Source organism: Pocillopora verrucosa, chromosome 11, assembly GCF_036669915.1.
Source record: "Pocillopora verrucosa isolate sample1 chromosome 11, ASM3666991v2, whole genome shotgun sequence".
Taxonomy (NCBI): domain Eukaryota; kingdom Metazoa; phylum Cnidaria; class Anthozoa; order Scleractinia; family Pocilloporidae; genus Pocillopora; species Pocillopora verrucosa.
The window spans coordinates 4278030-4301237 of NC_089322.1; the positions used below are offsets into that span (position 1 = coordinate 4278030).

The 23208-nt window shown below is 39.7% G+C and overlaps 3 protein-coding genes across 3 annotated transcripts; all 3 read left to right on the forward strand.

Moving 5' to 3' along the window:
* The first annotated feature begins 163 nt into the window (after positions 1–163).
* On the forward strand, positions 164–7376 carry LOC136284376 (proton myo-inositol cotransporter-like). The gene is made up of 5 exons (XM_066174634.1): positions 164–617; positions 2842–3001; positions 3512–3720; positions 4820–4943; positions 5702–7376. Exons 1-5 carry the CDS (start codon positions 509–511, stop codon positions 6492–6494), a joined length of 1395 nt encoding a protein of 464 aa, XP_066030731.1. The 5' UTR covers positions 164–508; the 3' UTR covers positions 6495–7376.
* A 962-nt stretch (positions 7377–8338) lies between these two features.
* Positions 8339–14068, forward strand: LOC131777933 (proton myo-inositol cotransporter-like). Its single transcript, XM_066174655.1, has 5 exons — positions 8339–8827; positions 9635–9794; positions 11483–11695; positions 12121–12243; positions 13084–14068. Exons 1-5 carry the CDS (start codon positions 8407–8409, stop codon positions 13877–13879), a joined length of 1713 nt encoding a protein of 570 aa, XP_066030752.1. The 5' UTR covers positions 8339–8406; the 3' UTR covers positions 13880–14068.
* Positions 14069–15334: 1266 nt separating this feature from the next.
* Positions 15335–22850, forward strand: LOC131777951 (proton myo-inositol cotransporter). The gene is made up of 5 exons (XM_059094328.2): positions 15335–16080; positions 18522–18681; positions 20469–20674; positions 21118–21220; positions 22000–22850. The coding sequence occupies exons 1-5, from the start codon at positions 15660–15662 to the stop codon at positions 22793–22795; spliced, it is 1686 nt and encodes a 561-aa protein (XP_058950311.2). The 5' UTR covers positions 15335–15659; the 3' UTR covers positions 22796–22850.
* Positions 22851–23208: the final 358 nt, after the last annotated feature.

The window sequence follows — 23208 nt, forward strand, 5'->3', positions numbered from 1 at the left end:
ATATTCAGATATGTCGTACCTTGTCCAACGTTCCGCATGTTTGCCGCATGCTCGAAACTTCTGATCGCTTTCGAAATCTGGTGGAACTTTCTCCACGCGGAAATGGTTTAAAACTTGTTTGACTGAGACCTTATTACATTTGATTATTAAAAGCGATCACGCTTTTGTGAAAGAAGTCGATCAAACTTAGAGCATCATGGATATGGAACAATTGAAAAGAAATCAGATACTTGGTAACAGTATCGAGCAGGAGCCATTAATGGAAAGTTCCAGTGAAGCGAAACCAAGAATTCCAGCCTGCGTGTATATTTTCACTTTCTTCGCTGCCATTGGAGGCTTTGAGATGGGATACAACTTCTCGGTCGTTTCTGGAGCAATGATCCTTGTAAAATAAGAGTTTCATTTGTCGACATTTTGGCAAGAGCTCATCGTGAGCGTAGCAATTGGTACAGCCATAGTGGGAGCACTTCTGGGACGTTTTGTGAATCAACGATGTGGGCGAAAACCCATGCTGTTGGCTTGTGCTATGGTGCTAACGGTAGGAGCCGTGGTGGAGGCAATTGCTACATCGAGAAATGTTTTACTCATTGGTCGGCTCATTGTCGGTTTTGGAATAGGTAAGTGAGAAAAATGAGATTTTCCGTAATATCTGTAAGATGCAACTCGCTGTGCAACATATGCATATTTGCAAATATGCAATCGCTCTAAATCACTGAATCAAAACGGGTGTCACGAAAGTTTAGACCTGAGACCTAAGATCCTTCGAGAACTAACACCTCTCGGAAACTAGTACCCCTCGAAAACTAAGACCCCTCAAAAACCTTTTGGCTACGGGATATTTCAAAAGAAAGAATGAGAAGCCAAGGTGATCTTTACAACCTGGAGGAGTTACAATTTGGAGATCGTGAATTTTACTTGAGGTGTTTACATGCAGGTTACTGAGCTTCAAAATTAAACGTTGAATCTAGATAAGTAAACTTTTTACTACTAAATTTACACTCTATTTAATTCAGAAAGAAAAAGTGAGCTTTCTGACAGTTTTTAAGTCGGTGATAAATATCCATATATGTCGTACCTTGCCCAACGTTCCGCATGTTTACCCCATGCTAGAAACTTCTGATCGCTTTCGAAATCCGGTGAAACCTTCTCCACACGGAAATCATTCGTTAAACGCTCGTTTGACTACGACCTTATTGCATGTGATTATTAAAATCGATCACGCTAGCAAGCTGGTGGTCAAGCCCGAGGCAATTTTTAAGTGGGTGATAAATATTCATATATGTCGTGCAGTGCCCAACGTTCCGCATGGTTGCCGCAGACAAGAACAATCGCTTTCGAAATCCGGTGAAACTTTCTCCACACGGAAATGGTTAAAAACCTGTTTGACTAAGACCTTATTACATTTAATCATTAAAAGCGATCACGCTTTTGTGAAAGAAGTCGATCAAACTTAGAGCGTCATAGATATGGAACAACTGAAAAGAAATCAGATACTTGGTAACAGTACCGAGCAGGAGCCGTTAATGAAAAGTTCCGGTGAAGCGAAACCAAGAATTCCAGCCTGCGTGTATATTTTCACTTTCTTCGCTGCCATTGGAGGCTTTGAGATGGGATACAACTTCTCGGTCGTTTCTGGAGCAATGATCCTTGTAAAAGAAGAGTTTCATTTGTCGACATTTTGGCAAGTGCTCATCGAGAGTGTATAGGTTTTTCTCATAAGCTCAAGAACGGCGGCAAGTACCGTAATCAAAGGCTCCTTTGAGCACAGGCGCCTCAAACTCACGTTTCGAGAGAAAGCAAACGATTTTTTCATGAATTATAATCCATTAAAGCGCCACACGTTGTGTGGCCCCGGGTTAAGTTTCGAGAGGAACCGTTGAGAATTTGAACACGTTGTATATATGGTTACAATTGGGTCTTTCTATTTAATAATATCTGCTCCCCCTATACAATAAACTAGCCTTTGATTAAAATTAGCCAACACAAGTAGATGAACTATAAATAATCCGGTAGATACATGCGGTCATAGACTGCCTATTTTTATCATCTTACCAGTAAGCAAAAATAAATGATTGCTTTCACTCCTAAGATCTATGCCTATTTTATCATCATACTAGTAAGCAAAAATAAATGAGCCCTTTCACTCCTAACATCTTATTAGTAAATCTCCCTACTGTCTGACATACAATTCTTATGATGTTAGTTTGGAGAATTAGGTATTGGATCAACTAATAATTTCCTAATGTTTAATTTTCTTAATTCTCATCACTTTGCCACTTGATATCATGGTATTGATATTGTGAGGAGAAATTCTGTCTTGGTCACTCATGCACATATAAGGATTAAAGGGATTGTAATTTTCCCTTGTCTTTATATCATCTGCTAACACTTCATCTCCCAAGATCTGATTGGTCACCCTCCTCTCTAAGTGCTACACATTTCCTACATTTCCTTGTAAATTAGTTGCAAGAATCTGGTGTTAGACTGAGGAAAAACATTTTCCTGATAAGTTTGAGTATTCTCATTACCAGTTTGGTGGAAAATGTTTGGATATTATGGGGAGAAGTCATGTGTTAATCACTTCCAGGAGTTAAAGGGTCAAGTGGAACCATATTAAGCAGTGGGTTGTCAGTGTCCTGAAACTTTTCTCCTTAATCACTGTATATTTCACTAGGGAGACCTCTAAATACAGGCTTGACTGTACTTGATATTCCAAAAGTATTGTTCACCTTTAAACAGCTATTTTGTACCCTTAAAGAGGTGTATATTTTTGACATTTAAGTGTGTAAATTTAAAATGAATCACAGAGCCCCTTTAAATGTTCTGTGTTGTTTTTCACAGGGGGAGCATCAGTCACAGTCCCTGTATATATTGCTGAAACAGCTCCGTCAGACATAAGAGGTGGTCTTGTCACTGCCAACAATATTTTTATCACTGGGGGCCAGTTTATTGCTGCTGTGGTTGATGGTATTTTCAGCCCTTACAAAAGAACAGGATGGAGGTACTTAAAAACTTCTCAATAATTTTGGGTAAAAACACTTAGGTAGATAATTCTCTTGATATTCATTTCATTTTACAAAGCTTGAGGCAAATGCTCCAATTTCATCGGGGGAGGGGTGGGGTGTTAGAAGGCTCCAGGTCTTACACTTTAGTTTCCAAAATGTAGTAAGTTTCTGCTTAGATTCTAACTTCTTATTTTTATTAACCCTTTCACTCCCAAGATCTCATGAATAATTCTCCTTACTGTCTGCCATATAATCCTTATAATGTTAATTACGAGAATTTGGTTTTGGATTAACTTTCTATCCCCCATCGGATATTTTTCTTTATTCTCATGACTTGCCTGCTCGATATTGCATTGATATTGTTAGGAGAAATTCAATGTTGGTAACTCATGGGAGTTAACCCTTTAACTTCCATCCTGTTGTGGCAAGTAGACTATAACTTCCCTTCAAAATTCCTTCTAGTCTGTTGTCAGAAAATTTGAATTTTTTCCTTTCTATTTTCATAGACTTATGCTTGGTTTAGCAGCAATACCATCCATTGTTATGTTCTTTGGATGTCTTGTGCTGCCAGAAAGTCCCTCCTGGCTTCTTAGTAAAGGGTTCTCTCAGGAGGCTAAGAAAGTTCTGGTCAAACTGAGAGGCACAGACGATGTGAACGATGAGCTTTTAGCGATACAAACTATATGTAAAGAAGATGAATCACTTCACAAAACTAGTAAGTGGTATTGACAGCGGCAATATTGTGGCCTAACATCTCTGTTACCATTAATTTGTGAGAAAAGGTGTACAATACATTGCTTTTGAGGTCATGACTAACAAGTTAATTTTTCTACGTCTAACAGCCTTAAGTCATGAATTCACACATTTTTTAAAATGTTATTTGATAGTCGACTTGACTATGCCTGCCCTTATGTAGCAATATTTAATCCTTTCATATTTATATTTGATTTAAACTTATTTTCTGTTAAATTTAAATTTCATGACTAAAATTGAAGTAAATTTAAAACAAATTCCTTGGTATACCTCATTTACTTTCCAGCAAACCAACTGCAAAATCAAGAAAGTCTAAGGAATCGAAGCGTATTGAAGTCGTTTAGATATTCCGCCAAACGAAATGGCCGCTGATGATGAACATGTGACATAGTCACGTGACCCTGGTCGAGTTCGCCTCAGGAAGATCAAATAGAATTTCGCAGTTTAAATCAAAGACAAATTTTGTAACTTTCGATAAAATTTTAAAAGTTAAAATTTAAATGAATTCAAAGGAATGTTATTATATTACTACAGGAGCCCATTACCCGGAGCCTCCATACCAATTGTACCCTTGAGTCAACCCTGTCCCGTATCTCTTTATTTTTAGAACTGAGATGCGTAGGGGGTTCTTTAATTTCCCGTGAAAACTCGCTGACGTTCGGACAACACCCTTAAAGAAAATGGTGTTCTTGAAAAACTTTCGTGCGGCCTGCATGTGACGTAAACAATAGAGGACCGCAGCTCTCTTATGATTGGCTATTATGTAAACACCCGCGAAAAACCCCGTGGGAGGTGCTTCTAAAAATAAAAAGATACGGGACAGGGTTGACTCAGAGGGTAAGTATGGAAGATGGAAGCTCCGGGTAATGGGCTCCTGATTACTACTGAATAGTGTTAAACGCGTTTAAATAGGAACTTGTTTTAAATTTAAATAAATTTTGGACACAAAGTTTAAATTTAAAAGAAAATAAGTTTAAATAAAAAATTAATATAAGAGGATTAACTAATGCTACACATGGACACGCACAGTCATTTTAAGTTATTTTTATTTCTTTTTTTAGAATCATTTTCCTTTAGTCAAAGCACAACATTTAAGATGGTGGCAACCAAAAGTACAAGGAGAGCTCTCCTGGTGGGCTGTATGTTGCAGGTGATACAACAATTTTCGGGGATCGATAGTGTTATGTAAGTGAAAACGTTTTCATAACTCCTAATGAAAACTTGATATCTCTTAAGTAGACAATCGGAGTCATGTGGGATGCAACATAAGCGCGCATGCTCCAACAGTGATCTCCTACATAAAAACACACACAACTGAATACAAACCTTTACTGACACTGAAATGGACATTTGCGTTAAATCTTCCAAATTCTTCGTCGCTTACTTTAAAAAGAATTTGCCTCTTTCTATTTTTTTGTCCCAGTCTTGAAATTTCCCTTGAGTCTCCATAAACGATCGCTAGCCAGCCGACTAAACTTTAATTTTTCTCAACCAATTTTTAATTTAGGTTGTTAAATGGCGAATTTGAAAGAGAGTTTTGCTTGGAATCCAGGAATGACCACTTGTTTTCACTAAAAATTAAAAGTGAACTTATATAAATTTGCATGATTCCTAGGGCATTTACTGCTTCTCTATTCCTAAGCACTACACGAAATGAAGAGGTTCGACTTTATCTTGCAGAGCGGGCGTAATTTTGAAAAGTCAAAGCTCAATATTTTCTTATAGCGGCAGCAAAGGTTTGGGACAGAAAGGAATTTGTACTCGTGGGGTGAGCGACAGTTATAAGGAGGGAGAGGAGAGGAGGTGCGTCTTTCCCCGCCCCCTCCCCCGTACGGTTCACTCTAACTCCAAATAAAACTTTCCGATTGCAAGCTTGTAACGTTAATTCGCCCCAAAGGTTGCTTGTAACGCAGGCAAATTCAGAGTTTCCATGTTATTTCCAGGTACTACAATGCAACGATTATACAGATGTCTGGTATACAGGGAGACCAGTTGGCCATCTGGTTGGCTGCGGTGGTCGCATTCGGTAATTTCGCTTCCACCGTAATTGGAGTGTTTCTTGTAGAGAAGGTGGGACGTCGTAAACTACTACTCGGGAGTCTTGCGGGGGTCAGTCTGAGCTTGTTTCTACTGGGAGGGGCATTTCACATGGCGAAGCAACACGATGCTGCGATCACATTTCACGAGAAAACGCCGTCCGAGGTAAACAGCAGCAAGGGTTCCGCGACTGGGTACTGCCTAGATTGTCTCACAGAAAACTGTGGATTTTGTTTTGCTAAAGACTCTGCCAACAATCCTATAAATGGTTCTTGTGTTCCAATCAATGTATCTTCTAGTGATAACACGGCTGCATTTGGTAGATGCAGTCGCAAGGATCATTCAGTAACATGGTCGTACCAAGCTTGTCCATATAAGTATGCCTGGTTAGCAATTGTAGCTCTTGTTTTATATATATCTGCGTTCGCTCCGGGGATAGGTTCAATGCCATGGACGATAAATTCCGAGATCTACCCCCTGTGGGCCCGTAGCACAGGAAATGCGTTTGCTACAGCAACGTACTGGACATGTAACTTGGTGATTTCCATGACTTTTCTCTCTCTGACTGAGTGGATTACGCGTTACGGTGCATTCTGGCTGTACGGGGGAATTTCAGTTTTTGGCTGGTTGTTTTTCTTTGTTTATCTTCCTGAAACGAAAAAGAAATCGTTAGAGGAACTTCAACATTTATTTTCATAGTATACAATAACAGTTTTGAATTTTGATAATTTAATTTTTTGGTGGAACCTTAAAATGGTCTATGTGACGGAACGATTCCTTATACTGTACCTTAAATATTGTGGGAAACGTTAAAGAAGACTTCTCAACTTGACGACAAATTTTGTTTTGCCTGTTTGTGCAGCTCTTGATGGTTGAACAAGTTCTCCTTGTCATCACCTTAGGAAATGTATAGGAAACAGTGCAGAGAATATGCATATTGATGTTAGGGAATAAAGGGTTTACAGTTTGGGCGTTTTCAAGTTTTTATTAGTAATGCAGCTATTGCTCGCTATCAAGTTTTATTATGTAACCTTTGGAATCGATGTGAATAATAACCTACATGTAGCTGTACCCTCCCCCCCCAGGTGATACGGAGTGGAGGGCGGGGAGGGTACGGCTACACGTAGGCTATGTGATTAGCCTCACTACGTTTTTATTATTCAGTTGCGCCATCTTATTCTATGGCTATCTTAATTTTGTAAAGGCTATCGTTGTTTTAATTGCTACCCTTGCGGGAGCAAGATCAAAGTAAGCCTGCTCACTATCTTTTAGTAATCATTTTGTTACGTTTACAAGATCTATGTTCCATAAGTACCCTTGATTTATGTGTTGTACCCTAGCTACTATTAGTTTACATAAGCCTTTTTTTATCGTTTTTCCTTTTAGTTCAAACCATACAACCACAACTACAACTTGGCAACAATCACAAGTACATCCGATTTCTACTTTTCATTCTGTTTCTCATTAGCATTTTTCCAATAAGCATTCTGATTGTTTTTACGTGGATTTTCTGGAATTTACTCAATGTGGGTTCGAGTGTTATCAAGCTCCTGGGGTTAACTTGCCCTTATGCTAATCTAAACTGGGTTTCGATCCTGGAAAGTCATTTTATGAAAGTAATAATTAAAAGGTGAGATTGTCACGAAAGTTTCTAGTTACTGCCGGTGTCCTAGCGGATTTGGATCCCCCTAGATTTGGAACCCCCGTCCTACTCCACTAGCGGATATGGACCTTCCTCCACAGATTTGGACTCCCCAACAGAACTGAGTGAAAACATCATCCTTAGCGTTCTCTTAGAAATAGATGATACTTTACGTTTCAGTGCGTACTAAAGTCTGTTTTTAATTCAAAATATGCGTATCGCCGATGCATACGAACTGGCAGCTAGAAATGACCCGTCGGATGTTTCTTTTTTCCTTTTTTATCGTTTTTCCTTTTGCTCGAACCATTCATTCACAACTGCAACTTGGCAACAATCACAAGTACAACCAATTTCTATTTTTCATCCTGTTTCTCATTAGCATTTTTCCAATGAGCATTCTGATTGTTTTTACGTGGTCTCTCTGGAATTTACTCAATGTGGGTTGGAGTGTTATCAAGCTCCTGGGGTTAAGTTGCCCTTATGCTAATTTAAACGGGACTTCGATCCTAGAAAGTCAAGGACCGGCACAATTACATTACTATCTCTTTTGTTGTGGAACACGATTGGTACACAAAGCAAAGATAAGGCACTGAATAACAACGACAAGTACACTTCGTCTAAACGCCTTTTTAGACTATTTTGTAAATTAACACGCGCATACGCCTATAATACTAGACTATACGAGTCTGCGAGGTCCCTGATCGTTGAAATGCAGCTCTGCTCAACTTCGCTAGCAAGCCGGTGGTCAAGCCAGAGGCAGTTTTTGAGTGGGTGATAAATATCCATATATGTCGTGCCGTGTCTAACGTTCCGCATGTTTGACGCATACAAGAATAATCGCTTTCGAAGTCCGGTGAAACTTTCCCCACAGGGTAATGGTTAAAAACTCGTTTGACTAAGACCTCATTTCGTGTGATTATTTAAAGCGATCGCGCTTTTGTGAAAGAAGTCGACCAAACTTAGAGCGTCATGGATATGGAACAACTGAAAAGAAATCAGATACTTGGTAACAGTACCGAGCAGGAGCCGTTAATGAAAAGTTCCGGTGAAGCGAAACCAAGAATTCCAGCCTGCGTGTATATTTTCACTTTCTTCGCTGCCATTGGAGGCTTTGAGATGGGATACAACTTCTCGGTCGTTTCCGGAGCAATGATCCTTGTAAAAGAAGAGTTTCATTTGTCGACATTTTGGCAAGAGCTCATCGTGAGCGTAGCAATTGGTACCGCTATAATCGGAGCTCTGCTAGGAGGTTTTGTGAATCAACGATGTGGGCGGAAACCCACGCTTTTAGCTTGTGCGACGGTGCTAACGGTAGGAGCCGTGGTGGAGGCAATTGCTACATCGAGAAATGTTCTACTCATTGGTCGGCTCACTGTCGGTTTTGGAATAGGTGAATAAGAAAAAATTAGGTTTTGCGTAATATCTGTAATATGTAAATCGCTGAGTAATATTTGCATAGTTAACGCTGTAAATCTCGGAATCAAGAGTTCTCACAAGCTCAAGAACGGCGGTAAGTACCTTAAAGGCTCCTTAGCTCAAAGCACAGGCGTCTCAAGGTCACGTCTCAAGAGAAAGCGAACGATTTTTTCATGAATTGAAATTCTTAAAAGCATCGCGCGTTGTTTGACCCGAGGGTTAGTTTCGAGACGAATCGCTAAGAATTTGAATACGTTATAGGGAATAATATGGAGAACGAAATATGGTCGATTTACGACGGTAAATATTTCGAAATTGTAACATTTTACGCATAAAAAAAATAAAACCTACTCACATCTTGTGTGTTCGTTATGGTTTTCGGCGTTTTCTGCCGTTTTAAGCTTGCTTTGCCGTCACCGTTATTCCTGTTATAAGACGAAGTAACAGTGATTTTAAAGCAGGCTTAAAACGGCACAAAACGCCGGAAACCACAACAAGATGGGAGTAGTATCCATTGATTTTACGCGTTCATATTTTGAAATAATTATCGACACTACAAATGGAAATTATAGGTATGCGTCTCCTCCATTCTAGGGGTTGAAGAGTTATGCAGCTGAATATCCTATTTTGGAATGAGTTGAAATACACCAGTTTTCGTAAAACCTCCCTCAAAAAAGAAGAGATTTAAATAAAAACTAAATTGAGTTAATCTTTGCTTGTAGTGATATTCGGTGAGATAGATGACAGGACCTTACGTTTTTTTTTCTTTAATTGTTTGCAGGAGGGGTGTCTACTACCGTTCCAGTTTATATTGCTGAAATAGCGCCATGGAGTATAAGGGGTCGTTTAGTCTCCGTCTATTACCTATTTATGACGGGAGCTGAATTTGTCGCTTCTGTTGTTGACGGTATATTCAGCCCTTACAAGAAGACAGGATGGAGGTAAAGAGATCTAGAATTATTTCTTTTGTCTTTTATGTTAACTTACTTAGATTACTTTCAACAAATTCTGGTCAAAATTAAAAATTCTTTTTTTTTGCTCTTTAGTCAGAGAAAGCAGTGAACTTTAATTTTTCGAAAGAAAATCTCATAACTTTAAAACGAATGCGAGATACGGCTGAAAGAGGAACCCGTAGCGAAGAGCGAAAGGGTTGTCCTAATTGTCGTAAAATAACGGAAATTAAGCTTCTCACTGGAATGTAAAAAAGTTGTAAAAAAATTGCCAAAAAACCAAAAAGTTGCAACCTACATTTCTTTATATTTTTACCTAAACTTTGATTAAAAGGTTCAATTTTTTGTTTTTCACAATAAATGCTAACATCGGTCAAGAAAACTTTATTTAAACTGGGTGTTATTAAACAGTCGATCAGCAGACCGCGGAACCTGTAGAACCTACAGAACCTGCGGAACCCACATTTTTTCGGTTTAAGAAAAGTAATGAGAGTTACCTCTACTGAAACGAATTAACATAGGTATGTAGATTTGTTGGATTTTCATGAAAATTGGCTGGAATAATGTTATTAACGCAGCAAATGTTGTGAGACCTATACGAAAACCGAAATATTTCTCTTTAGACGTATTATCATAACAACCAAAATATTTTCGTTGTCCAACTTCCAAATAGTTTTCTCAGGAACCGATAGGAACATCGAAAAAAGCCTCACACACTTTGTTAGACTACTGTCTGTTGAGTAAAACTGTTCAGTTTCTTTATTGGAGGCCCGCTGAAACGCGGAGGTTGGTAATTTAGTTAGGCAAACACCGCTAGTTGTGTTTAAAGGCTCACATGTGCTTACCAAATCAAAAACTGTGAGAACTTATGTAATTTTCTCAGTGTGAGAACTTATGTCATTTTCTCAGTGTGAGAACTTATGTCATTTTCTCAGTCTATACTTGACATACTTTTTAGTGTTATCTACTTTTCTGCGGTTCTTTAAAGGTAGCGCTCATACGACGATTTTTCCGAAAGGCACCCTATTTCGTTGACAGCTGCTATAATTTCTCATTTTGCAAATATACCAGCCATGGGGAGTAACGTTGAGATGGCCAAGTTAATGTATTTTCCTCCACTCCTCCGCCCATTATCGACAGAATTTGCAAAACAACAACCAAAATAACTTGATTAGGCACTTGAAATTGTAGACAGTGCTTATAGGAACATTTGCCCACTTTATGTTGCGAAACCTCAGTATGTGGCACATAGCGAATAGGTCAAATGCTATCCCCACCAACCCATCCGCCCCCCCCCCTTCCCCACCCACTTCTCTCCAATTTTCCACACAGTTTTATCAGGTTCTCTCATGGGTGCCTACGTAAAACTCCTCGTGAAGGAAGGTACTAGTCTCGTACCCAGGCCTTTCATGCCTAAGCCTACACTTCAGTTACAGTTGCACAATAGGATCAGGGTACGAGATGGGGGAGGCACTGAGTGACCTTGTCAAGACTTGGGTACCAGCCAGCAACTTGCTTGGGATAAACTTAGGCACTAACCGGGCTTACGAATCAGATTGTACACTTACAACAATCAAAAAGTAATCGTACTATAATAGTTCTCGATCACAAAACCCTGACATAATACTCCCCAACCATCTTCAAGAAATTTATTGTAAAATCCTGTATCCCTTTGGTAGATTCATGTTTGGTTTAGCTGCACTTCCGTCGGCCATCATGTTCGTGGGTTGTCTGTGGCTTCCAGAAAGTCCCAGTTGGCTCGTCAGCCGGGGCGCCTGTGAACATGCAAGGGAAGTTCTTGTGAGAATTAGAGGAACGGCGAATGTGGACGAGGAGCTGCAAGCTATACGGACCGTTTGTAAGGAACAAGAATCTTATGATAAGAAAAGTAAGTTTCTTAATTATTGGAGGGTTGGTTTATTGATTGACACCTCTACACGAAGCGTAAAACTCTTTTGAGTGGTTCTGTTTAAGTTTGAACCCGATGTGATCCCGAGGTAATAATGGGAGATTCCGAGTGGAATACGAGATCGCAGCGGAATTCAGACGTGGCACGGGGAAGAATTCCGGTGTGATTCCGTGGTGGTCCTGCATGGGATCCCACACTGTGCTCGAGTAGGTTCTGAGTGTGTTCATGTAAAGTATTTTTGTTGTTGTTCTGTTGTCAATGCAATGAAATTCTAGCATTCCGTTTTCTCATTTTCTTCAGTGGAAAATACCGATCGCTGATCAAGTTTTGTTATAAAACCTGAACTTTTGGAGACCCTTTCACAGCGAGTTATTTGGTGTCACAGAGACGTTTTCCGCAAAATAAAAGGTTGTCAATATTGTTTTTAGGCAGATTTTATGAGATGCTGACCACGTCAAGTACAAGGAAGGCTCTTTTAGTTGGCTGTATGTTGGTATCAATGCAAGATCTGTCTGGGATTAATTTGATTCTGTAAGTGAAACCGTTTTATTAACTACACAACTTTCAATTTAAAGCCTAGAATATAGATCTCTGGGCGAGCCAAGCAGAGTGCGTGGCATAGCTTTGACTATAAGCTGATTGAAAGGGGCCTTTGTTGAGTTACCTTGTCAATCGTAAAGAATGCATTGCATCAAAGTAACAGGTTAGTAAGTAGACATGCATTATTTCGTCAATATTTTCCACCAAGCATCTTTTCATCACAAGTTTTGATGTTTTTTTGTAACCGTTGAAAAACCGTAAATTTTTAGCACTTTTGTCGGTGTTGGGCTCAAACTTGGAGAATCTTCGAGTGTGATCTTACTCTTTTCATTGTTGAGATCGATTTGGCGCCACAATCCTATTTATTTTCTGGTCGCTCAACCCCGGCGGCGGGCGGGGTACTTTTTAGTGATAGGCGAATGGGGTTGTGCCGCTTGATGAGGTCGCTTTATCACGACTGGATTGACTATAGAACGGGTAAGCTTTCAATGGAGTTATTAGAGTGGAGTCGTAAGATTTTCGGGATTTTGGGGTAAAGAAATTCTGGCAAAAAGGATTTAAAAATAGGAAGACCTGCGGTTTAAAAGATGTTAGCGTGTTCTGTTTGATATTTAACAATCGGCTCGCATAAAAGGATGTCCAATTTCTTTATAAGGTAGAAGCATAAACAGAAAGGGACTGGGCTGAGATTGTGAAAATTGCATTTGTCCCAAAGTTCTCAAAGGCCAGCGGCACATACCCAGCAAAAATTGACCTACGTGCCCCCTACCCCTGGTCTTCACATCAATAATAAAATAAAGTTTTGATAAAAGTGTGTTTTCTTGTTTCCAGATCTTACTGTGCAACTATTTTACAGATGTCAGGTGTACAGGGAGACCGACCAATCTTCTGGCTTGCCGTGGTGATATATTTTGGTAATTTCACATTTCCCTTTGTTGGATTGTATCTGGTAGAGAAAGTAGGACGTCGTAAGCTACTATTAGGAAGTCTTGCCGGGGTCACTGTTTGCTTGTTTCTCTGTGGTGGTGCATTTTACATGGCGAAGCAACACGATGCCGCGATAACCTTTAACGAGAGAGCGATTTCTAATATCAGCAACAATTGTCCTGCTACTGGATATTGCTTAGATTGCCTCGGAGTCCAAGAAAACTGTGGATTTTGTTATGCTAAAGACTCCTCCAATAATCCTATATATGGTTCTTGTGTTCCAATCCATGTATCTTCTAGCGAGAACACGGCCGCTTTTGGTAGATGCAGTCGCAAGGATCATTCAGTAACATGGTCGTACCAAGCTTGTCCTTATAAGCATGCGTGGTTAGCAACTTTAGCTCTTGTGTTATACATCGCCGCGTTCGGTCTGGGTATGGGGCCGCTGCCATGGACGATAAATTCTGAGATCTACCCCCTATGGGCCCGTAGCACGGGGTATGGGTTTGCTACAGCTGTAAAATGGTCTACTTATTTGGTATTATCCATGACTTTCCTGTCTCTGTTTGAATGGATTACGAGTTTCGGGGTGTTTTGGCTGTACGGGGGAATTTCGCTTCTGGGTTGGTTGTTTATCTTTGCTTATCTTCCTGAGACGAAAAATAAATCGCCCGAGGAATTGGAACATTTATTTTCATAGCATGTGAAAACATTTGGTATTTTGTCTAGTTAGTCACTTATGGAACAATGAAATGGATGATCGAAAAAAATCCTTGAAACTTCTCAGAGAATATCGTGAGGGTGTGGAAACTACATTATTAGTGCCAGACCCCTTACAGACCTCTCGCCGGCTCGCGTTGCTCAAGGGCTTGTGCCGAAGCACTAATAGTGAGGATATTTGCCACTCGTTTCAAAGTCTAGAATACACTGAGGGGAATTCTCATTGGCAATCCTATTACTGACATTGCTAATAAGTGGATCAACTTGTGTCGGCCTCAGCCACAGGTAGCCCAAGGTCCAGGTGTGAGATGATCATCTTGCGAAATAAGAGTCATGACGAAAATGTAAGAGTTTTTATGGGAATATTAACGACCGCTTTTGGGAAGTAAAAATACAGTCAAATTATCAATAAATACCTCACCTTACTTTCATAGTGCATTGCTTTTTTGCGACCGCTTACTTTATTGCAACGAGGTCATTTCAGCGAGTTATCCATTTCTAGGTTTACTACTTCCAAGTGAAGGACTTAAATATTCCTATACAAACTCCTATATTTTGGCCATGACTCTAATGTCGCAAGATGATCATCTCACAGCTGGAGCTTGGGCTGCCTGTGCCTCAGCTAGTTAAGTTGACGAGGACTGAGCAAGAAAATGAAATAACGCCTTCTAGTTGACTCTCTTTTTTCTCAGCAGATTTTCATAGTGTGATAACGTACAGATATCTGGCTCGCATGATTGAATATTAAAAGAATCGATTATTCTATACAGTCAATATTGTGAAAGTTTCCGGACGTTGATATCAAATTGTCAAAACTCTGGCCGCTTCTTTTACCATGAAAATTGGATTGAACAAGTAAGAACGGAGTCTAACCTGTAACTGGTTTGGTCATCTGGTGAAAGCACAGGCGACATAAGCGTACTAAGCGTGATTTCGGGTTTTTAGAAAAGTTTTCAATGGGAATACCTTATGTAATGAATATGTGCGCTGACTGGAGTAGTGGGCCGCTTGTGGTGAAACTTTCTCCACAGGGACATTTAACCAAGACGTGGTTTCATGAATTTCACGTTATTATTCAAATCGATCTTGATTTTGTTTAAGAAGTCGACCAAGAAAGCGGTCGAATACTTGTACTTGAAAAGAAAACCGAGCAAGAATCATCACTGAAAAGTTCCAATGAAGCGAAACAAAGAATTCCAGCGTGGGTGGAAATATCCACTTTCTTTCCCGCCCTGGTAACTATTCAACAATTTGCATGCGATAGTCTTCCTTGACGTTTTCATAATTGTTTAGCGACCTTCAGGGTCAAGGACCGGTGCAATTACGTTACTATCTCTTTTGTTGTGGAACACGAATGGCACAGAAAAGAAAGATATGCTAATGAATAACAGTGACAAGCACACTTCGTCTAAACGCGTTTTTAGACTATCTGTAAAATTAACACGCGCATACACGTATAGTACTAGACTATAGGAGTCTGAGAAGTCCCTAATCTTTGAATTACAGCTCCACTCAACTTCGCTAGCACGCTGGTGGTCAAGCCTGAGGCAATTTTTTAGTGGGTGATAAATATTCATATATGTCGTGCAGTGCCCAACGTTCCGCACGTTTACCGCCTACAAGAATAATCGCTTTCGAAATCCGGTAAAACTTTCTCCACACGGAAATGGTTAAAACCTTGTTTGACTAAGACCTTATTACATTTGATTATTAAAAGCGATCACGCTTTTGTGAAAGAAGTCGACCAAACTTAGAGCATCATGGATATGGAACAACTGAAAAGAAATCAGATACTTGGTAACAGTACCGAGCAGGAGCCGTTAATGGAAAGTTCCAGTGAAGCGAAACCAAGAATTCCAGCCTGCGTGTATATTTTCACTTTCTTCGCTGCCATTGGAGGCTTTGAGATGGGATACAACTTCTCGGTCGTTTCTGGAGCAATGATCCTCGTAAAACAAAAGTTTCATTTGTCGACATTTTGGCAGGAGCTCATCGTGAGCGTAGCAATTGGTACAGCCATTGTGGGAGCACTTCTGGGAGGTTTTGTGAATCAAAGATGTGGGCGGAAACCCATGCTGTTAGCTTGTGCTATGGTGCTAACGGTAGGAGCCGTGGTGGAGGCAATTGCTACATCGAGAAATGTTCTACTCATTGGTCGGCTCATTGTCGGTTTTGGAATAGGTAAGTAAGCAAAAAATTAGGCTTCTACGAAATATCCATAATATGTAAATCGCTGTGCAATATTTGCATGTTTATCGGGGAAAATCTCGGAATCAAAAGTTCTCACAAGCTCAAGAACAGTAGCAAGTACCTTAATTAAAGTTGAGGCTCCTTAGAGCACAGGCGTCTCAAGTTCACGTCTCGAGAGAAAGCAAACAATTTTTTCATGAATTAAAATTCATAAAAGCATCACGCGTCGTGTGACCCGGGGCTAGTTTCCAGAGGAACCGCTGAGAATTTGAACACGTTATAAGGAATAATATGGGGAACGAAATATGGTCGATTTACAACGGTAAATATTCGAAATGATAACATTTTGCACGTAAAATTAATAAAATCTTCTCACATTTTGTGTGTCTGTCGTGGTTTCCGGCGTTTTCTGTCGTTTTAAGCTTGCTTTGTCATCTCTGTTATTCCTGTTATAAGACGAAGTAACAGTGATTGTAAAGCAAGCTTAGAACGGCAGAGAACGCCGGAAACCACAACGAACATACAAGGAGTGATTAATTTCTAATGATTTTACGCGTTCATATTTCGAAATATTTATCGATACCACAAGTGGAAGTTACGGATGTGTGTCACGTCCATTCTAGGGGTTGAAGGGTTATTCAGCCGAATATCCTATTTTGAAACTAGACCCTGTGAGCAGGGTAACTGGGATACCTGGATGGTATTGGATCCTTAGGATCAAGTGTAGTGATACTACGGGTATCGGACTAGTATACTGAAACAGTGAGCTCAAGTCTGGCCGAGGGCATACACCTATTTCAAAAAATGTTGTCATCAGGCGATAGGTGATAGGTCATTCCAAGACGGAAAGGAATCATGGGTATACAACTCAGTAAATAGTTCTTGCTGAGTGTTGTACATTTGTTTTTTTTAACTGGATAACAGTTTTTCTGTATTGTATTCTGTTACAAACAGAGAAAATATAATATGAACCTTCTCTAATCTTACTTTGAAAAGCTGTGATCTTTTGAACTAAATCAAGTTGAACTAAGTTTCTATGGGTTTCCTTATTAGCTTGGACTTGTGATGTAATCTTATCTTTGTCTGCAGGATCCAGCGTTTTATACCATTCTGCTCTGCCAGACAAAAGTTTTTCTTTTTCTTCAGGATTCAATGACTTATACCATTCTGCTCTTTTTTTGTTTTTGTGCAGAATTGAGCAAATTAAATAATTCTGCTCTCTTTTGTTTCTGTGCAGTATCCAGTGATTTATACCAAATTGCTCTGCTAGACAAAAGATCTTGTTTTTCTGCAGAACCAAGTGATTTATACCAATCTGTTGATTTGGACAAAAGCTTCTCTTTTTCTTCGGGATCCAGTGATTTATACCACTCAGCCCTGTGAGATAAAAGTTTTTCTTTTTCTGCAGGATCTAGTGACTTGTACCATATTGCTTTATCAGGTGAAACTCTTTTTTTCATGGCAGGTTCCATTTGTGCATAGCTTTCTTTTCTCCTTTTTGCATGTAGTTCTTTCTGACTATGAAGACTCATGTTTTGCCATTACCTTCTGTCTTGCAGCATTTGACAAATCGGTTGAATAACGTGCAAATTTAATACAATATTCTACATCTTTACTCTGGAATTGTTGTTTTTTTTTTTACAATATTCACTAATGACTGAATAAGAAAATCTATGTAATTCATTTTTTCAAATATATTAAATGTGCCATGGGGACTGAATCTTATAATATAGTACTCAAGAATTTTTGCTTTTGTTTTCATATTATTGTGCTGAAAAATACAGCTGAAGCAATAATTTGAAATCCACATTAAAAACCCAGTATTATCCTAAGTATTATCTGTGATTAACTTCTGAAGCAATAATTTGCTACCAAGAGGTGTACGGCATATTCCTTGTTTCTCCTAATTTAAGGCAATATTAATATCTGCAACATATATTTGAAGTGTCCTTAGGAAATTGTTGATAGTCAGTGGATGGTTATCACCATTGAGTTTTCCTTTGTAAAACTTGTTTGCATGGTCAGTGATTCTATCTAGAGTCAGTGAATTCCAATACCCACGGTAGTGGTGTTGTTCAATAGATTGCATAGAGTATATGCAGTTTGGTTTCAGCTTTAAGATTTTACTTTTTTCAACAAATGTACGTTTTTCAACTAAGACACTGGCTTACTTGGCATACAAGGCATACAAGGCATACATGGCTTTCAAGGCATACAAGGCTTTCATGGCTTTCAAGCGTTCGCGACTCAATCCGTTCCAAAAATACCGCTCAGTAACATCTTTTAGTGTGGATTGGCCGCGAACAATACGACTTGTGTATGCGGCTGTAAGTATTTTGAGCGTTTGCACCATAAAGCTCCAGGTAGCTTGCAGTGATATTCGTTGAGATAGATGACAGGACCTTAAGTTTTTTTTCTTTAATTGTTTGCAGGAGGGGTGTCTACTACCGTTCCAGTTTATATTGCTGAAATTGCACCATGGAGTATCAGGGGTCGTTTAGTCTCCGTCTATTACCTATTTGTAACGGGAGCTGAATTTGTCGCTTCTGTTATTGACGGTATCTTAAGCCCTTACAAGAAGACAGGATGGAGGTAAAGAGATCTAGAATTATTTCTTTTGTCTTGTGTATAAGCTTAATTAGATTACTTTCAACATAATCCGGTCAAAATTTCAAGATTAATTTTTTGCTCTTTAGTCAAAGAAAGCAATTATGTTTAATTTGTGGAGAGAAAATCACAAAACTTTAAAACGAACGCCAGATACGGCTGAAAGAGGAACTTGTTGCGAAGAGCGAAAGGGTTGTCCTAATTGTCGTAAAATAACGGAAATTAAGCTTCTCACTGGAATGTAAAAAAGTTGTAAAAAAAATTGCCAAAAATCCAAAAAGTTGCAACCTACATTTCTTTATATTTTTACATAAACTTTGATTAAAAGCTCTATTTTTCGTTATTCACAATAATTGCTAACATCGGTCAAGAAAAATTGATTGAAACTGGGTGTTATTAAACAGTGGATCAGTTGACCCCTGAGCCTCCAGAATCTGCGGAACCTCCGGAACCCACATTTTTTTGGTTAAAGAAAAGTAAAGAGAGTTACTTCTATTTAAACTAATAAATAAAGGTATGTAGATTTGTTGGATTTTCATGAAAATTGGCTGGAATGTTCGTCAGATATTAACGCAGTAAATATTGTGAGGCTTATACGAAAATTCAAACATTTCTCCTCAGACGTAGGATCATAACAATCGAAATATTTTCGTTGTCCAACTTCCAAATAGTTTTCTCAGGAACCGATAGGAACATCGAAAAAAGCCTCACACACTTTGTTAGACTACTATCTGCTGAGTGAAATTGTTTAGTTTGTTTATTGGAAGTCCGCGGAAACGCAGAGGCTGGTAATTTAGTTAGGCAAACACTGCTAGTTGTGTTCAAAGGCTAGCACGCTCTTACCAAATCAAAAACTGTGAGAAGTTATGTCATTTTCCCAGTCTATACTTGACATACTTTTTAGTGTTATTTAGTTTTCTGCGGTTCTTTAAAAGTAGCGCGCGTAGGACGATTTTTCCGAAAGGCACCCTATTTCGTTGACAGTTGCTAAAGTTTCTCATTTTGCAAATATATCAGCCATGGAGAGTATCGGTGAAATGGCCAAGTTAATGTATTTTCCTCCACTCCTCCACCCATTATAGACAAAATTTGCAAAACAACAACAACAACTTGATTAGGCACAAAACTGTGAAATTGAATAAGGCTTAAAGGAGCATTTGCCCTCTTTATGTTGCGAAACCTCAGTATGTGGCACGAAGCGAATTCTTCGTTTTCAACCACGTGACTTTGCCTTGCCTTGACGACGGTTGCTATCCGCCATGTTGATGCCCAAACAAATAGTTACAAATGTGCTTGTAGTAAGGTGAGAGTAAGAAAGTAGAAATTGTTCTTTGTGTAGTTTTTGGCCCCCCCCCCTTCTCTCCACATGGTTTTATCAGGTTTCTCTCATTGGTGCCTATGTAAAACTCCTGGTGAAGGAAGGCGCTAGTCTCGTACCCAGACCTTTCACGCTCAAGCGTACATTTCAGTTAAAGCTGCACGGTAGGATCTGGTTACGAAATTGGGGAGGCACTGAGTGAACAAAGCTCCCTGTGACCAAAACATAACAAAATGACCTTGTCAAGACTTGGGTACCAGCATATAGTCGATTCTTGTTTCGTAACTTGCCTGAGATGAACTCCAGCACTAATAGGGCTTGCGAGTCAGATTCAACGCTTCTAACAATCAAAAAGTAAGCGTATTATTATGAGTTCACAATCACAAAACTCTGGCATAGTACTCCCTAACCATCTTCAAGAAATGTCTTGTAAAATCCTACATCCCTTTGGTAGATTCATGTTTGGTTTAGCTGCACTTCCGTCAGCCATCATGTTCGTGGGTTGTCTGTGGCTTCCAGAAAGTCCCAGTTGGCTCGTCAGCCGGGGCGCCTGTGAACATGCAAGGGAAGTTCTTGTGAGAATCAGAGGAACGGCGAATGTGAACGAGGAGCTGCAAGCTATACGGACCGTTTGTAAGGAACAAGAATCTTATGATAAAAGTAAGTTTCCTAATTATTGGAGGGTTGGGTTATCGATTGACACTACACGAAGCGTAAAGATCCTTCGAGTGGTTCTGTTTGAACCCGATGTGATCCCAAGGCAATAATGAAGGGGATTCCGAGGGGGATCCAGGCGAGATCTCGGCACAATTGAGACGTGGCACGGGGAAGAGTTCCTGCGTGATCCCTGGTGGTCCTGCATGGGATCCCACACTGTGCTCGAGTAGGTTCTGAGTGTGTTCATGTAAAGTATTTTTGTTGTTGTTCTGTTGTCAATGAAATGAAAATCTAGCATTCCGTTTTCTCATTTTCTTCAGGGAAAATACCGATCGCTGATCAAGTTTTGTTATAAAACCCGAACTTTTGGAGACCTTTCACAGTGAGTTATTTGGTGTTACAGAAACGTTTTCCGCAAAATAAAAGGTTTTCATTGTTGTTTTTAGGCAGATTTTATGAGATGCTGACCACTTCAAGTACAAGGAAGGCTCTTCTAGTTGGTTGTATGTTGGTATCAATGCAAGATCTGTCTGGGATTAATTTGATTCTGTAAGTGAAACCGTTTTATTAACTATTCAACTTGAAAGCCCAGAATATAGATCTCTGGGCGAGTCAGGCAGAGTGCGTGGCATAGCTTTGACTATAAGCTGATTGAAAGGGGCCTTTGTTGAGTTACCTTGTCAATCGTAAAGAAGGCATTGCATCAATTTTAAATGACGGGTTAGTACGTAGAGATGTATAATCTCGTCAATATTTTCTACCCAGAATCTTTTCATCACAAGTTTTGATGTTTTTTTTAACCGTTGAAAAACCGTAAATTCTTGGCACTTTAGTGGGATCAGTGTGATCTTACTCTTTCCATTGCTGAGATCGATTTGGCGCCACAATCCTCCGTTATTTCAAGTCGTTCAACCCCGGCGGTGGGCGGGATACTTTTTAGTGATAAGCGAATGGGCCTGTGCTGCTTAATGAGGTCGCATTATCACGACTGGATAGAACGATAGAACGGGTAAACTTTCAATGGAGTTATTAAAATGGAGTCACACACTTTTCGGGACCTTGGGGTAAGGAAATTCTGGCAAGAAGGGATTTAAAAATGGGAAGACTTGCGGTTTGAAAGATGTTATGGTGTTTTGCTTTGATATTTAACAATCGGCTCGCATTATAGGATGGTCTATGATCTGCTGAAGAGTAAATTATAGGGAGGAAGAATTTCTTAAAGGCTAACGACACATACCCAGCAAAAATTGACCTACGTGCCCCCTACTCCCGGCCTTCACATCAATAATAAAATGAAGTGTTGATAAAAGTGTGTTTTTTGTTTCCAGATTCTACTGTGCAACTATTTTACAGATGTCAGGTGTACAGGGAGACCGACAGGCCCTCTGGCTTGCTGTGGTGATATATTTTGGTAATTTCACATTTCCCTTAGTTGGATTGTATCTGGTAGAGAAAGTAGGACGCCGAAAGCTACTATTAGGAAGTCTTGCGGGGGTCACTGTTTGCATGTTTCTCTGTGGTGGTGCATTTTACATGGCGAAGCAACACGATGCCGCGATAACCTTTAACGAGAGAGCGATTTCTAATATCAGCAACAATTGTCCTGCTACTGGATATTGCTTAGATTGCCTCGGAGTCCAAGAAAACTGTGGATTTTGTTATGCTAAAGACTCCTCCAATAATCCTTTATATGGTTCTTGTGTTCCAATTAATGTATCTTCTAACGACAACACGGCCGCTTTTGGTAGATGCAGTCGCAAGGATCATTCGGTAACATGGTCGTACCAAGCTTGTCCTTACAAGTATGCGTGGTTAGCAACTTTAGCTCTTGTATTATACATCGCCGCGTTCGGTCTGGGGATGGGGCCGCTGCCATGGACGATTAATTCTGAAATCTACCCCCTGTGGGCCCGTAGCTCGGGGCATGGGTTTTCTACAGCTGTAAAGTGGTCTACTAATTTAGTATTATCCATGACTTTCCTGTCTCTAACTGAATGGATTACGAGTTTCGGGGCGTTTTGGCTGTATGGGGGAATTTCGCTTCTGGGTTGGTTGTTTTTCTTTGCTTATCTTCCTGAGACGAAAAATAAATCGCTAGAGGAATTGGAACATTTATTTTCATAGCATATGATAAAATTTTGTATTTTGTACTGTTCGTCACTTATGGAACAATAAAATGGATGGGAAAAACGAATCCCTGAAACTTTTTGGAGAATAGCATGAGAATATGGGAAACGGAAAGTGAATAGTAGCCTACGTTTAATTGCACCCTCTCCCCCCCCCAAGGTGATACGGAGGCTTGAGGGGGGAGGGTACGGCTACACGTAGGCTATGTGATTAACCTCATCACGTTTTTATCAGTCAGTTGCGCCATCTATCTTTCCTTTTCGCTTTTTTATTCTGTCGCTATCCTAAGTTCGTAAAGGATCTCGTTCTTTCAATTGCTACCCTCGCAGGAGCAAGATCAAAGTAAGTCTGCTCACATCTCTCTGGTTGTAATCATTTTGTTACGTTTACAAGATCTATGTTCTATAATT

Coding starts and splice junctions, on each gene's coding strand:
- LOC131777951 (XM_059094328.2), top strand. CDS start 15,660: ATGGATATGGAACAACTGAAAAGAAATCAGATACTTGGTAACAGTACC. Junction 16,081..18,521: donor CATTGTCGGTTTTGGAATAG/GTAAGTAAGCAA, acceptor AATTGTTTGCAG/GAGGGGTGTCTACTACCGTT. Junction 20,675..21,117: donor ACAAGAATCTTATGATAAAA/GTAAGTTTCCTA, acceptor TGTTGTTTTTAG/GCAGATTTTATGAGATGCTG.
- LOC136284376 (XM_066174634.1), top strand. CDS start 509: ATGCTGTTGGCTTGTGCTATGGTGCTAACGGTAGGAGCCGTGGTGGAG. Junction 618..2,841: donor CATTGTCGGTTTTGGAATAG/GTAAGTGAGAAA, acceptor TGTTTTTCACAG/GGGGAGCATCAGTCACAGTC. Junction 4,944..5,701: donor TCGGGGATCGATAGTGTTAT/GTAAGTGAAAAC, acceptor TGTTATTTCCAG/GTACTACAATGCAACGATTA.
- LOC131777933 (XM_066174655.1), top strand. CDS start 8,407: ATGGATATGGAACAACTGAAAAGAAATCAGATACTTGGTAACAGTACC. Junction 11,696..12,120: donor TCTTATGATAAGAAAAGTAA/GTTTCTTAATTA, acceptor GCAAAATAAAAG/GTTGTCAATATTGTTTTTAG. Junction 12,244..13,083: donor TCTGGGATTAATTTGATTCT/GTAAGTGAAACC, acceptor TCTTGTTTCCAG/ATCTTACTGTGCAACTATTT.